Source organism: Struthio camelus, chromosome 20 (genome assembly GCF_040807025.1).
Source record: "Struthio camelus isolate bStrCam1 chromosome 20, bStrCam1.hap1, whole genome shotgun sequence".
Taxonomy (NCBI): Eukaryota; Metazoa; Chordata; class Aves; order Struthioniformes; family Struthionidae; genus Struthio; species Struthio camelus.
Window position 1 is genome coordinate 11,521,150 of NC_090961.1, and position 15,604 is coordinate 11,536,753.

The 15,604-nt window shown below is 54.5% G+C and overlaps 1 protein-coding gene across 1 annotated transcript in view; it reads right to left on the minus strand.

Moving 5' to 3' along the window:
- Nucleotides 1-413: 413 nt before the first annotated feature.
- ARRDC1 (arrestin domain containing 1) overlaps nucleotides 414-15,604 on the minus strand; it is a 40,710-nt gene continuing 25,519 nt past the window's right edge. Inside the window, exons 3-8 of the mRNA XM_068914845.1 lie at nucleotides 6,041-6,091; nucleotides 5,338-5,492; nucleotides 4,671-4,853; nucleotides 4,121-4,297; nucleotides 3,405-3,816; nucleotides 414-2,385 (exon numbers count right to left, since the gene is read on the minus strand). Of these exons, the coding sequence (XP_068770946.1) occupies nucleotides 2,321-2,385; nucleotides 3,405-3,816; nucleotides 4,121-4,297; nucleotides 4,671-4,853; nucleotides 5,338-5,492; nucleotides 6,041-6,091 (1,043 nt within the window). The 3' untranslated portion in view covers nucleotides 414-2,320. The remainder of the gene's footprint in view (nucleotides 2,386-3,404; nucleotides 3,817-4,120; nucleotides 4,298-4,670; nucleotides 4,854-5,337; nucleotides 5,493-6,040; nucleotides 6,092-15,604) is intronic.

Consider the following 15,604-nt stretch of genomic DNA (forward strand, 5'->3'; position numbering starts at 1 on the left):
ACCTTGGCTATCCCATCTCCATCCTCCTTCCTCCCGACCAGTCCACCTTTTCCTTTCTGGCTTGAATTAAGACTGCAGAGAGCACTGAGTAAGAGGCCACTTGGACAAGCCATAGCTTCTCGACACAGGGCCAGGGAAGCAGCATGCTGCAGTCCAGCGAGTACTCTCTCCAGAGCTGAGCCCACGTGGTGCCAAACTCCCTCCGGTCACCTGGAACGAAGGGCGCAGCATTGCAGTCAGGCAGGCCGTACTACAATGCTTGTTTCCCAGAGCTGTCTTGGCAGAAATCACCATCTTCTCAGTGAGAGCAAAAAATTTCCTTAATTTTTTTAAGAAATCAGCAAGGTGCATTCCTGGATTTGGCATGAACAGGCACATGGGTAAGTATCAGGAATGGATGAAAGAGCACAACGTTTCTCTTAGAATAATTTATTAAATACAGCATTAAAATTTGTATTTATGAATTCAATCATTAAAAACAAAACTTCATCTCTCATATATATATATATATATATAAATGGACAATGACAATCATTCTATCCACATAGGTGCACGTTGTGCCAGCACTGCTCAGAACAGCACCTCCTCTACGCTATCCTTAAAGCAGTTCAACACTAAAAAAAGAAAGCATTTGCAAAGAAAGGGTGCAAAGCAGGGCTGTCCCCAGTTGCCTGCCAGGGGTGTGCAGCGGCAGGCTAAAACACAGAGGCAGAGGCTGTAGTGCTCGTAACAGGTTTGCCAGCTATTGCCTGCCCAGCACGAGGCAGCATGGAGACCAATTTTCAGAGGTGCCAAAGCTCTGCAGTCCACAATTTCAGTCTTGGCTGACTGCCTATAGCTCTGAGTACCTGGTTTGTGGTTTCCTCATGTTGGGCAGTCAATACTAAAAAGCTAAACAACGAGAGAAAAAGCATAAAAGAAGAATGTTGTTTTAAATACACCAGCTTCTTCCCCTGACCTGCCAGGTCCAGCAGAGGCTGCAAATGAGGCATAGCAGTTTGTGTTCCCTCTCACTCATTTTCACATCCTGCTGGGGCTCAAGAAACGGCTCAGGGGACAAGCAGGAAACCAGTACCGCCTCGCGGAGAGAACGGTCCCCAGGCCAAGGGCCCCTCAGGCACCTCCTTGGCACTGTGGACCGCTCCTGCAAGAGACACCAGGCTGAGCCTTGAAGGAGGGTCACCTCAGAGGAAAGGGCTTCCACAGACAGGGTCGCTGGGCAGATTCAGAGGTAGCATCAGATTGACTTTTGTAGCTTGATTGTCACATAATTCTGGCCTGTCTAAGGCAGTGGCAGCTGGGAGGGAGAGGGCGACATCGGCGCAGGTGTGGGAGATGGGACATCGGCGATCTGGTCCTCCCACCCCTGCAAAATAACTAGCACTGTTTATCCTGTGCGCTGCTGGTCCAGCGGCAAGCAAGGATGGAGACCAGCAGGCCACAGCCTCCTGCAGGGCTTCTGGGAAGTTGCTCTTGCCGGAGAAGGCCAGAAGCAGGCTGACGATTAGCGTGATACCCACGCTGTTAGCGTGATACCCACGCTAACAACATTGGGCTCCCCTTCCACAGCACATCAGGGCCTCTTGGGTTGCTAGCAAGTACCCCAGCAAGCTCCCTGCCCCAGAGCCTGTTCTCCATTCACGGCATGCAGGCAGCGGTCCAGCCCACTGCTAGAGGACTGAAGGCTGCCAGTCACTCACCCCACTACACAGCTTTATCAAGGGCTTGTGCTTTTGGCGTTTTAAAAGTCCCTCACCTTCCAAACCTGCTTACTCCAAGAAACCTCCTGTTCCAGCTACCCTTAAGACATACAAGGACAAGGGAGGAGGCTGTCAAAAACATTTCTGGAGAGTATGTGGCCCACAAAAGAGAAGAGAAAGTCCACACAGCCCAGCCTTCGCCTACGGTGGAGACATGCCAAGTCAGGAGCATTTCAAATAAGGCATCGCAGGTGCTTTGATAGTAAAGCAGTTAGTGTTGACTACAGTACTTTAAACACAGGCTGCTGCACAGGGCATCCCTGGGGCAAAACCAGTCCTGCAGCACTCTGTGCAGCAGAAGGAGGCAGTTCGGTTTCCCAGACCTCTCCTACGCACACACACAGGCTGCTCTGGCTGCCCTTTTTGGTTTTTTTTTTTTTTTTCCCCTCCCAAGAAAGAGACTTAAAAAGCCCAAGTTGGGATGCAGGGATGCACCATGTACCCTGCCAAGCAGCCACAGAGATAAAAAGACGCCTTGTGCTGTACCAGACTTTGCAGCCGGCAGGTGACCCATGGTGCCTGGGCGTGGGCGGCACCAACGGGACTCGAAGCAGGGGAGGCTAGTTGCCATTGCTGATGCTGGAGTTGGCACTGCTGCAGCTCTGTTCATAGGATGGAGGTGCCTCTGCAGGGAAAATAAAGAATAAGAGCAGTTATAGTGGGCGTCTGCAAAGTTCCCTTCACCCTAGACTACCTAACTCAATACTACCTAACTCAGTGCCAGGTGAAGCAAGCTGCTAACCCACACACATGTGACGCATGCATGCAGGTACTCCTTCCCCTTCAGCTCCTGCTAGGGACCATCAGGACCTAGCCAACCCTGCTGAAGTAAATGGGTTCATGCATGCGTGCATAGGATTTGAGCCAGCCAGTCCCATCCCTGTCCTCATCTTTACAGTGGTTATAATCAGCACCACAAAGTCCTTTTTCTGTTTGTCTCCTTCTTTTACGAGCATCATCATGCATGCTACCACCTCCAGATCACAGAGGACCTGTGCTCCGTGTGCCAGGGGGCACAAGCCAGGGGTGTAGTGACACATCTGCGTTAACACTGCGTTACCCCTGTGCTAACAGATCGTTTTTTTCAAGTAGGACTGAGCCACACCACCAGTGTCCACCCCCGGTCCCTGTCCCCCTGCCCCTGCAGCCACCTGTGACAAATACTGCTCCAGGAATCCAGTGGGCTGGGATTTCCCCAAGCTCTTCTGTCCTGGACAGTCTCTTAGCTTCCACCCCCACAACTTGTGTCTTCAGACTAAATTCAGGCCCACTCCAAGTCAGACACAAGATTTCAGTTACATCATTTTCCTGGCTCTGCTCCCGCCAACCTCACCACAAGCCAAGAAGTTCTTTTATCAGTGGGAGGCTGAAAGCTCATTTCAGAACAGGGAGATCCTCTCAGGACAAGCCCAAGGCAGCATGGGTTTAGAAGTGGGAACGGACAGTCGGCATTTACAGCTGTAAGAGGGGAACTCTGCCTGAAGCTAAGGCAGACAGAGCGATCACGTGTTCCCCTCCGACTTCAGTCCCCTGGCAAGCTAACATCCCTATATTCCAACTCAGTTTGCAGCAAGTACTTTGCTCCTAGGAGACATTTACTACCACACCACCAGAGTTTTTAGATCTCAGGAGAGGACTGCTCACCGTATGGGTAGCCCCACGTGCTGTACTCTGGAGGCAAAATGAGCGAGCTGGCTGTGGAAACAGGCACCACGTTCCCCTCAGCATAATAAGGGACAGTGGCTCCCGTTGACAGGCAGAGCGTGGGATGGTTTGGGGAGCCTGTCTGCTCCGAGTCCAGCCTTATTTCCTGGAAGCTCAGTCCCGGGGCATAGCTAAACGGCTGCTGCTGGGAATGGCTTTTGGTGGGGATCGAAACATTGTCCATCGGGTGATAACCGCTGGCAGCCTCCTCCTCCTCCGGGGGGGCACTGGGTACCACTGCAGACGGTATGTGCAGGACTGACTGGGAGGGGCTCAGAGGGACCCTGTTCACAGCAATGTTACCGATGTAAATGGGGAGAGTAACTGAAACCTCCGGCGACTTCAGAGAAACCTGGAGGAGAAAGAGAAACAGTGGCATCCTCTTCATTATACACTGCAGCGGACACAGCCAGGTTCACCTGATACAAGGGCCATCCGCGCCACAAAGCTACCGAGCTCAGGGACAGAGCTCAACACAAGCCCAAGGACAGCCTCAGCCATCGGCATCAACCTGGGGAAACTGGTCCCACTGAGCTCCTCATCAAAGCAGCATCTCCCCCCATATGCTGCACGCCACAGGCTCTCCAAGGCAGACCCCACTGCTGCAGCGCGGCCCACTGGAGCGCCACTTCCCCCAGGTGCATGAAGGTACTCACTTGGATGTAGTAGTCAATATGTATGAGACTACAGCCCTGCAGAATGGACTGGGGCAATGCCGGAACAAGAATCTGCTCCCTCCATTCTGCATGTTTCCAGGCTTTCACTCCTGAGCCTTCCACCTCTGCAATGGTCCTCAAGTCATAAATCCAGCGCTTGGATTTATAAGCCACTTTCTGTACAGACAAGAGAGAGAGCAGCTAGCAGAAGGTTTGCAGACATCTAGTATCTCACACAAACATGAGGCAGGACACAAAACCACCAGATAGCTCTGTCATACAAGCACAAGTACAAACCTAATGTACATATTACAGGGCAGGATAACCTACAATTGTATGATACACTGAGATGGTGTAAGCGTGACAAGTCCTACTGTCTCTTTCTCCAGGAAGGTAGAGGAAATAGAGTCAGCCAGAGCTCTGGACTCCTCGCTACTGCCTCCCACACACACGCAGCAGAGATGTGCACTGTGGTTAGCACTGCGCCGTTTTCATATCGGCTTGAGAGGAGTACCAGCACAGGCTATAAATTGCCCTTACGGACGCTTACCTGGAGCAGACTGGCCACCACAGCCCCAGTGTCCCGGCCTGATTTGTTCTCTATATCCGTGCGAAGCTGGATTGCTTGCCCCACGATGTACCCTTTGAGATCTGAGGTGGCAGTCAAGATAACGTTGCCACTTTTCACAAGCTTGTAGTTGAACTTCTTTGTGACTGACATAGTGTTGGGCTGCTGCAGGAGAACAGAGAGACAAAGATGTTGGCTCAAGGGAGCCGGAGAGCCTCCAGGAGAACAGTCAGAGATTCAAAACGAGCAAGCGGGAATATTTGATCTAAGAAGCCACAAAACCAATAACAGCATTGCCACAGGTGACAGGCCTCACTACTCCACAGCCCCAGTTTTGCTCTTCTATTAGCCTCTCTTCCCTTCAGAGCACATTCCCCAAACCCAGGTCTCCACACGTAGCTGGCGCTGCTAGCAGATGCCTCTCTTTGTATGCCAGAAACTCACATAAATCTTCCAAAGTGATATATGGAAGAGTCACGATGGCATGGCAGGATACATGAGGAGCAGGAGTCCTTGTCCTGCCCTTGCGCAGTCAGGGCACGGGGTCAGAAAGCTGTCTGACTGCATACTTATCCCACAAATAGCACATATGACAAGGACACCTGCCTCAAGCCCAAGCATTTCCCAACACACTCATCCTTGCTCTTACCTCAATATCAGGGATGTCATTCAAGTTAAGTGGGCAGAGAACGTAGAAGATCTTGTTACACTTGTAGTCCTTGGAGAAGCGAGGTGTGTCTATCACAGCTTTCACCTGATGGAGGACCTTGCCAAAAGGGCCTTCAAATGATGTAGGAGCAGAAGCTGGATTTCAGAGGGAGAAGGAAAAGGCATCATAAGATTGAGTCAGGAACTGGAAATAGATAGCCCCTTGAAACATTTTTCCTCTTCACCTGAAGAGTTCTGCAAGTACCTTAGAGAGAGAGCGCACTAGGATTCCCAAAAAAGGACCTGGAGCCGAACACCTGGCTTACTTGGAGACCTCACTGCAAACCTTACAGAAAAAATCCTCCACATCACGGGTGTGAGAGCAGAGACCCTCTCTCTGACTGCACCGCGGTTCAGGAGGGGCTGGCTAGTCACAGGCTGGGACCTCCTCCCACGGTGTTCCCAGGGTCAAGCTTAGAGAGGTGTTTGCAACAGCTCAGATCTGGCTTTGCACCACCTAAAAGGTCTCACGCTTGTCTGAGCTCTTTGCTATCAGTGGCTGACCTTACACTCCCTCTAGCGTCTCCAAGCAGAGCCACCAGCCTGCCTTTGCAGTAAAGCCCAAGTCCATGCCCAGCTTCAGAGGATAGAAAAGCCAAAGCTTGCATGAAAGAGCCTTGGGATGTTTGTTATCTGCATCGTACCTGGCAGCAGGAACTGGAAGGGAAAGGTGTGCTCTCCAGCTGTCAGGACCCCTGCGGGAAACAAGAGTAACAAGTGAGAGGGACCAGTTGTCAGCTCTGAACTGGCAAACGTGGAGCACGATCTTCTAGAGAGACAGGCAACGGCTTGGAGAACAACACACAACTCATTCAGCTGCCTTTACCCAATGGACAATATCATAATCATCCTCCAGATCCAACGAGCAGTGCTTGAGTCAAAATGGTATCTGCTGGCACCCACCTTTCCTTGGCATAGGAGAAATCTCCATTCCCAATGAGCGGTTCCAGGTTAGGATACTCTCGAAATAAGGTGTGCTTTGTAGCACATTTTAAGGGATCTCAGTGCCATGGTATGCTTTAGAGCAAGTAGCTGGCCCCAGATTACTGATGCAGAGTCTGGAGAAGGGATGCTATGCAATTTACCTTTCCTCGAGTAGGCTGCACCAGTGAAGGGAAAAGTGAAAAAGTACCGCACTGTCCGAGGGTGGTAAGAAGGTCTGTTGGGCACGAAACACCTATAGTCTTAACCCGGGCTGCGCACCAAGCTTCGTTTGCCCCACACAGACTGCTCAGTGTTCAGAAGCTGGAACCAGGAAGCCCCTCTGCGACCAGAGGGCAAAATCCTAGGCCTAAATCCACCCTTGAAATCCTGGTCCCAAGAAGGGGCCTGCAACACCTCATCCCGGCTGCCTAGACAACAGGAGCTGATGAGACTCCCTGCCCCTTGGGAAGGGCTGTATCACGATCGCGATTAGCGTGCAAGCATTCATGCTGACGACATGCCCTCTGTTCCTTGGCTGTGACACCAGCAGCTCCCAGGCACCGCTCCCCATCCCAGCTCCATCCGCATTGACACTCCAGGCCTAGGCGGACCTGGGAATTCACTCCCAGTCCCATCTTCCACCCTCCAAAGTCCCTCTTCAACAGGAGACCCCTGCTCTCCCCACAGAGCCAAGAACGAGCATTAAGAGGTTGGATTTGGTCAGCTAGGAGAGGGGTCTGTGCTAGCAACCCAAAGGAGTGAACTCATGCATACAAAACGGAGCGCTTCAGGCAGGGCTGCAGGCTCCCCAGCCCATTGCTGCATCCCAGCTTTCTAGTAGTGGTGGTAGTTAAAGCCTCAACGCTGGTTTTGTTCCACTGTATCGCGCGCTACAACAGCGGCCTTAAGGAAGCAGATCAGAGCCAAGACTCAGTGCACAGCTAAAGCAACAGCTACAAGGTCAGGCTGCCGGACCCCATCTGTTCTCCAGTTTTCCCACCCAAATTCCCTCCCAGCGCAGCAGCGACTGCTGAACTGGGCCCCCAGTATGACCCAGCAACATCAGTCAGCTGCTGAAATTGTCTTCGATAAAAAGCACTAAGATTTACAGGGCTACAGATATTTGTTAAATATGTGTAAGCACAAGAGGCTTTGTTCTTAAACTGGCAGTGCTAAGAGGAGACCTGACTACCTATTAAATCAAGCTGTAGTTGTTGTTCTTTGTAGGATCTGCCTTATTGCTGGAGGTACCACGACTCCAAGTTTGGCTTGCTCTTTTGTTGATGCAAGACGGAGGAGACAGCTTGCCTGTTAGCAATATCGGCGCCGCAGAGCCAACAGTAACAGAGCCCCATTCGATTAAGCAGATTGCATGACAGAGGGAGGTGGGAAAGAAAGGAGAGTAAACCTTCCCTCCCCCCCCCCCTTTACAAGGCGATTCCAGGTAGGGGCCGGACTGGGTGGTACTTGATTCAGTCCATCCTTCACTATGTGAGATGCTGCCCTTTCTGCTCGCTCAGGCACGCCGCAGGGCTCTGCGAGCACCCCAGCGAGCACACGTCCAACCTTCAGCATAAAGGCAGGCAGAATAAATAATGTGACAAGCGTCCGATCTCATATCCCTACGCAGGCAAGTCAGGAGAAAAATAAGAGATGTCTATTCATCCACGTTGTCGTTAAAGAGAAGAGGGTTTGTTCATTCCCATCACCCCACCTAAAGCACACCTCCAGCGATTTCCCTCCCCGTCCCCGAAAACAAACCAGATTATGTAGGCTAAAATGCAACACCCAGTCTAGTCACAAGGTGGTGGCATAAAGCAATTCAATACCCACGCAAAGCCCTTACTGCCAGCCTTGAGACTGCCCGGCAGGAGCGAGCTCGATGCCTTGCAGAGCTAGGACAGGCACAGGGGTCTGGAACAGCTTCTCCTGTTCCTCTGTTGGGACAGTCTCACTCCAGTGAAACGTGGGGTAGTTTGAGATGCAGCCGGTGCCTTCTCTTGTTGGTTACAGCTATTTTGAATGACTCAATTAACCAAACGCTTGTTTGCTGCTCCAAGGATTTGTGCCTTTTATTAGGTGCTATTCACAACTTTGATCTTACACCAGTGTCCTCATTTTCAGGAAGTGAACCAATAAACTGAAATACTTTGACTTTCCTTTGCAGCCTCTGTGTTGCAGTAATAGGACTTGTTCCACCTCCCCGGATAGGAGATGTAGGCCCAGAGGGTTGTGGCTAGCGAGTTTCCATCACTACCTGGAGACTTTCCGGATGCCCGGCCTGTGGAGCTGGAGGAGCCGAACACCCGGCAGCAGACCTCAGTCTCCTGCTGAGAGTGCTTAGCAGCCTTTCCAGCCCCTCAGAAATAGCCCACAGACCCCACAGGGTCAAAGTCTCTCTTCTATAGCACAGGCAGCGAGATCTAACAAATCACTTCAGTCAAACAAAGACCAATTAAACCTCAACTTTACGTGCAGTCTGTCACCTATGGAGTCCCCCTGTCAAGCCAACAGCTGTTTCATCTACCCTCAGTAGGGAAGAGCCAGCTGCAGAAGTTATTTGCAAGGAGCGCCCGCGCTCAATCCACAGCCAAGTTCGCCATCACAAGCCCTAGCTCTGTAGGCCAACGCCTGGGCAGGATGCTGTGCCTGAAGCCAGCGATGAGCCTGCTTCCTCCAGCCCAGCTCACGTGCACCATCGGAAAGCCAGGCCGGAAGTGCACCTGCAAGTACTTTATGTTCACAGTTACTAACCTGCTCCAGAAAACCAGGGCTCCTTAGAGGCGCACAGTACAAGAGATGAGGAGTCCCCAGTCGCGGCACAGAGCGAGAAAGCGCGCTTTCCAGGCAACGTGCTGGGCCAGTGCCACTCACGTGGGATGCGGGTCGGCTACCTGAGCTACCAAGTGACCTTATGGCACTGATGCAGTTTCCACACTGGTAGCCCAGCATTCACATAGGTCACAGGATCAGACCTGCCGATAGATCAGTGTAGACCACCCCCAACAGCTCAGACCAAGCCTAAGCACCAGCATTAGGAAATAACAGTTGGCTCCCAGCCTGCATCCCCCTCTTGCAACTCCTCCCTGCGATGAGCTGCCACAACGGCTGTAAAAGGCCATTCCTGCTCTTAACCGACTGGTATGAGCTCCAAGGCGAGCTACCCCAGGCAGAAGCAGCCATGCCCTCCATTGCAAGGTTGCAGCTCACACAGGCTTGGGCAACACAGTAGGGCTTGGCTTACAGCCACAAGAGCCCAGACCCTCAGCCCTGCATCGAGCGCTGAGCAGGAAGCCAGGGAATGGCAGTGAGCTCTATTCTCCACTCCATTAAGCAGAGAAATGCTGCAGGCAATTAGCAGCGGCTCCTGTTTTCAGACCTCCTACCCAGAACGCTCCTTCTCCCTTCTTTCAAAGAGGGAGGAAGCAGCTTTACAGCAGCTCCGAGATCCTCCAGGTACCGTGAATTTTCCAGGGGCCATAGCAGGCTGGAGAAATTGGCCCACACCTCACAAGCAGGGTGCCGAAAGGGGACGAGAAAAGCCAAGCACCTCGGTCCTACCCACACACGCAGACACTGCACCACGTGGCCTCGTTTGCTAGCATGGCTAACGAACAGCCGAACCCTCACGGAGACCAGTCTTCCAGCTGAACGCCAATGCCTGCATTTCTTGCCATTACTGCAAGCGCCGAGGCTGTTTGAGCCGGTGAGGTCTCCGGCGGGGCAGTCATGCCCTGCACGGTCTGGAGCAGCACAAGACAGGGGAGCACCCTCAGCCGCAGGTCCAGCTGGGGAGCACCAACTCGAGCCATAGGAGTCTTCAGCAGCCAGAAGACGACGTTAAGAAGAGCCTGCTTGTGAGGAAAGCAGAACGGGTGTGGGAGTTCAGCGCCAGAGCAAGTTCTGAGACAAGGGTTAATAAAAACAGATGAGCAATGGAAAGCTCCTGAGAAAGCACGGGCACGGTCCAGAGCACCCGGCAGAGCGAGAAGCCAGCAGACACTGCAGAGGAAGCCAGGTCCTGCCTGTGTCCCCTACCAGGGGTGGACAGGGACAGATACTCAGCAGTAACCCCAGACGGAGCAGTTTTCCTCAGCTCCTGCTTGCCTCTTCCGGGAGGAATTCCTCCAGCCCCCGCCTCCGCAGGCGGGACACAACAGAGGCTCCCTATCCGGCTTGCCTGGGATCACAAAGCCATGTGGGGCTTTTGCCCTGTGTCGGATGCCTTTGGCAGGTGCAGAGCCGGAGAGCCCAGAGCAGAGTCCCCCCCTTCTGCTGCGATGGCAACAAGCAGGGGCTCGATTAAGAGGCAGCAACTACTTTCCCCGCTGGCAACTCCGCTCCTAAGGCTGCGTTGCCGTTTCTGAGTACGGACTGGTTTTCTTACGATGGGGAAAATCTGCACAGTTTCCCCATCCTCGCCAGCCTGCAAGCGCGGGCCGAGCACGGGGCACGGGCTGGGCACGCCCCGGCACCCCGGCACCCCTCGCGTGGGCAGCAGCAACAGAAAGCCACGTTCCCCCGCTGCGAGGGGAGGTGTGCGGCGCTCGCCCGCGCCCCAGGCCCCGGGAGGAGGCAGCTTGGCCCAGGCCCTCGCAAGCTGGGACTTGTGTGTTGCAAGCTGTGCGACCTGTCCCCCGTAGCCACCCCGGCAGCACGTCCCCCACGCTGCCTGCAGGGTCCCGTGCGCCTCACTGCGGGATCCCGCACCGGATGGTCCCCTCAGAACGACTAGAGGACCACACCAGCAGCAGGACAGGACAACACGTGTCCTGCTAGGCACACGCATCTTGGCGAGGTCCCCAAACCGGGGCTCATGCAAGCAGTAAGCAGGACACAAAGCCCATGGGAAGCCACCTACTGCTCCCGTCGTCCAGGCCCGAGGGCTTTGAGTATAGATTCAGGACTTTTAACGTGCTAATTCCCCACCCAAGCTGACTTTGTAAAAGAAACTCTGTTGTTGGCAGCAGACAGAGATGAAAAGGTTTCCTGGGATGGTCACTCCAACGTGCAAATATCGTTGCCTGGAAGGAGCAGCCCTTTCCCGAGCTGCTCCTGCATCGGGAGCTCTTCTGAAGGAAGCTGCTGTGCAAGTCCACGAAGGGGGTCAGCACGAGCTCAGCATCGCGCCGGAGGGGTCTCTCGACAGCACGAGCCCTAGCTGCAGCGCTCCCGAGAGCCGCCTTCAGCCCGCTGCGAGGGGCAAGGGCTGTGCAAGCCAGCACCGCCTCGCTCAGCGTCACCTCGCCGCTCCCAGCCGCCCGAACAAAGGCCGCAGTGTGCTCGGACACAAAAGCTTTTCCTGAAGTTTACACGCAGCTAAAAATACCCCGCGAGAGCCGTCAGGCAGCGCAGGCAGCTGCATTAGCAGGCTCCTGCCGCGGGCACGTACCTGCGGCAGCCTTTCCCTCCAGGCAGGGGGAAAAGCCCGGGCAGACAGGAGGACAGCCCGGGCGGCAGGGATCAGCCCCCGCGCGGCCTCTGCAAACATCCTCCCCGCAAATTCCTAAAGGGAAAGGAGTCGCCGCCCCGGACAGTCTGCCACTGCCTGGAAAAAAAAAAAAAACAACAAACAAAAACAAAACAAAAACTAACACACTCAGAGGAACAGCAAAGACAAGCTAACAGCGTGGCAGGACCGTCTCAGGGTGCAGAGCAAAGGATGACCTTGGAGACTTCCCCTCTTGCTTTTGCTGCCAGCGACAGTTTGTCTGGAAACAGAAGGACTCTCCCTTTCACCGCTTGGCCGCTGCTCTCGATCCCACCCTGGGACGAGGGGGTTCTTTGCTTGCACCCGTGTTTTGGCCTCCCCGACGTGGGGGACGACGGGGAGGATCCAGCCCGTGGCGTGCTGGTAGGGCGCTCAGGCGTCCTGCAGGAGCGGGGCACGTTTGCTCTCACGGGCACGGAGGGACAGAGATTCGAGGGTTTCCTCGCGGTCCCACGGGGTCCCCGCGGCAAAGCTTGAGTTGACCACGCACCCGAGGCGGCCTCGCCGCTGCGCACGCCGCTCTCACCCCAAAGGCGAGCCTGACTTGAGCCACGAAGGTTTGCGGGTGTTCGCTGCGAACCAGCGCTCTGCTCCCACCACCCTCCTGCTCGAGGCACAATGGCACGGGAAAACTCGACACCGCTACAACTGTGCACGGGAGAAATTACCAGCCGCCAGGATTTATGTTGTTCAGCAAATGAGCTAAGTAGAGATTACTCCACCATAGTTCAGTTGCCGAAAGGGCTTAAGCTCTTCCCTCACCAGCCCAGCTTCCCCAGCCAACGCTGCCAACTTTCTGCCCAGGCAGAGCAGACAAACAAGAGGAATTTATCAGCCCTTCAGCACCACGACTCCTCTAACACCACCACCGTTAAGCTGGCAGGCAGGGGCACCAGGGAAGGGAAGCTACCTACCCACATCCGCCTGCGTCTGCACGGGCACAGGGCCAAACGCCAGCCAGCCAAAGGCGGGGGGACGTCATTCTCTGGCAGCCTCTGCCCCGGCAAGACACCAAAGCAGGGCTGAGGATTAGGATCAGGAGACACCTGCACAGAAACCAGGAAGCCAGGCCCTACCTGCTGGTCACAGCAGGCTTCACAGGGCTGCTCTGCAGCCCTCTTGGTCACACTGTCCCATGCAAAAAAGTCTTACAATACAGGTAGGGCCAGGTCTTCTTGGGCCACGAGTTCGAGCCAGTGCCACAGCAGAGCGAGACAGCTGCCAAACGTCTCCTCCTAGGTTTGCACACCCAACCCCAGCATTTCCTTCCAAAATCCAGATCCAAGATCTTGAAGCTCCATGCATGGAAGTACAGGCACGCACATTCACGCGGCACAGCAGCCTTTCTGCTACAGATCAGGCTGACTGTGACTGAAACAGAGCCAGGACCTCCAGGCGGAGCATGAAATTGGAGAGAAGCCAGAATGGGCTAGGGAGATGCCTTGGTTACTGATGCACAAACATGACAGACTCAGTCTGGCCTTATTACTCACCCCAAAAAAATCTCATGCTCTGATGCATTGGGAGAGACAGTCCAGACGTCTGAGCACACAAGAGTCTGCAGAGCCAGACAGCTGTAGCGGTAGTATAAGGTAACACACCTGCATCTCTGCCTCACCAGGCTGCGTCCACAGTTAGACTAGGGCTAAAAAAAACCAGTACATACTCTGTGTAGCACTTCCTTCATCCTCCGAAGAGCAGGGTGCGTAACATTGTGTTATTTGCTATGTAGCCACAACAGGAGCCAGGAGGCCTTCACTCCACCCCAGGCTCCTGCCTTGACCACCAGCTCTCCCTGCTGGTACCCGCCGAGCAGAAGGCAGCTCCCTCCTGCTCCGCGCGCAGATGCGCTGCTGCTTTGCAGCGGGAACAAGCCGAGCCTTTGGAGCGCACATTTTTTGGTTCTTGTAGTTGAGGAACAGCAGGCCTGGCCATATGGCAATTTCTCTCAGGCTACTTAGCGAGTGATGCATTAACCGCGCTGGCCAAATCCTCCAGTAAGGAAAGGTACCTGGTGCCTGCGAGTCCCGCTGCCCCTTGCTCATAGCAATATCAACTTCCAGCTCTCTGCAAGCGCCTCCCTCTCCCCGCGGAAGGGGAGCTCCCGGGAGGCTGCTGGGCTGGACCGGCAGCAGCGCTGCACACACACACCTCGGCGACCTCCTCTCAAGCCCGACGGGCTCTGCTGTAGAAGACGGGTTTGTGGTTTGTGCCTTTTGGGCAGAGACCGGGCAGATGCCCCTGCTCTACAGGGCACTGGTTTCTCAGCTACGGGCAGGAGAACCGTCGCGCTCGACGCAGCCCGGGCGGTCCGTCAGCACCCTGCTCTCCCCTCCGCTCCCCTGTCCCTCCTCGCCTACCTTTGCAGCCCAGCAAACTGAATGTTAGAAGTCAAACAAGAAGGTCAGAGCTCTTGCTCTCAGGAGGCCGTATCCGAGGCGTCGGATGGGAAGCGTTAATTTTGCCCGTGCCAGGGCACCTGAGGCAACGCAGGGCCATCGCAGCATTAGCTTGAGGACTCCAGCTCAGTCTCCAGTGGATTAAGCTAACACATGGGATTACAAACTGCAGCGAATGAGGGTCAGAGCCCATATTTCCTTGTACCCTCCCTGTAACAAACATCGGCGCCTTCGGTGGGAGCAGCAGGCAGCCAGAACGGTAACCTGACAGCAAGGCCAGCCACACCGGCCAGAGAGACTTCGGCATTGAACTCAGCTTAGTTTTGCTCAAATGAGAGCTCTCGCGCTACAGGAGAGCGCTTCAGCGGAGGCGAGCTACGGCACGAGCAGCGGGGCAGCAGGGCACCCAGCAGGCGCCGAGCTCCAGCTCAGAGGAGCAACTCGCTCACGGCAGGCTTGCGTGCACAGAGCCACAAAGCGGGAACAACCTCCGGCGCTCAGGTACGGCTCATGCCGCTGAGATAAACCCTGAGGTAACACGGGAGGTACGTGTAGAGGAAGCAAACACACCAGAAGGCCCAGCAGCTCCCGAGGGTAAAGGCTCCACCGCTCACAAGTCTCTGCATCAGCAGCTTTCAGTGACGTTTTCGATGAATTGGTAGGATCTGACAGAACAGCAAGGCTGCAAAAACCACTGAGGATTAACAGTGATCTATTGAGGCAAGAAAGCGGGAAGTGCCACGAAAGCTGCTGCGATCCAAGGCAATTGCAGGTCCTACCACGTGGTTTTGCCTAGGCTGAATCTGGAGCAACCCAGCGTGGACAGGAGACAGCACCCGCGAGTCGTTACGGCCCGTCGCTGGCCCTGGGCACCCATCTGCTCTGACCTACCCAGAGGCTGGCTCGGAGCGGGGCCTGCTACCTCCTGCCTGCAAAGCGACTCCTGGGCACCAAAGAGAACAAGAGATGAAGTCTTTCGGTGCCTGCTCAGTCAGTTCATTAAATTTATTTTAATTAGGCTAGAAGAGAGGATCATCACCCTCTGCCTACTGTGGGCTGTGAAGCTCTTGCTCCAGGCCAGCAGAGAACCACTCCAGGGAAGAGGTGATGCCCAGCTGCCCGCTTTTAGCTCTTTGCGCAAGAAACTCGCCAGCAGAGGAAGTACGTGCAGCAGCCAAAAATTCCCTTTGCTGCTTTATAGCTCGCTAACGTGCTGCCAAAAGCAAGGTTAGATGGAAATTACAACCAGCTCCCAGCATGGGTTCAACTCAGGTATAAACAGGATTAAGGACAAGAAGAAAAAAAAAGCAGTCTACCTTTGCATGCACAACCCATCCACAGGGCAAGGGCTGTGCGCACGCGGTCTGAGATACAGGATGTCCAAAGAAAACAGC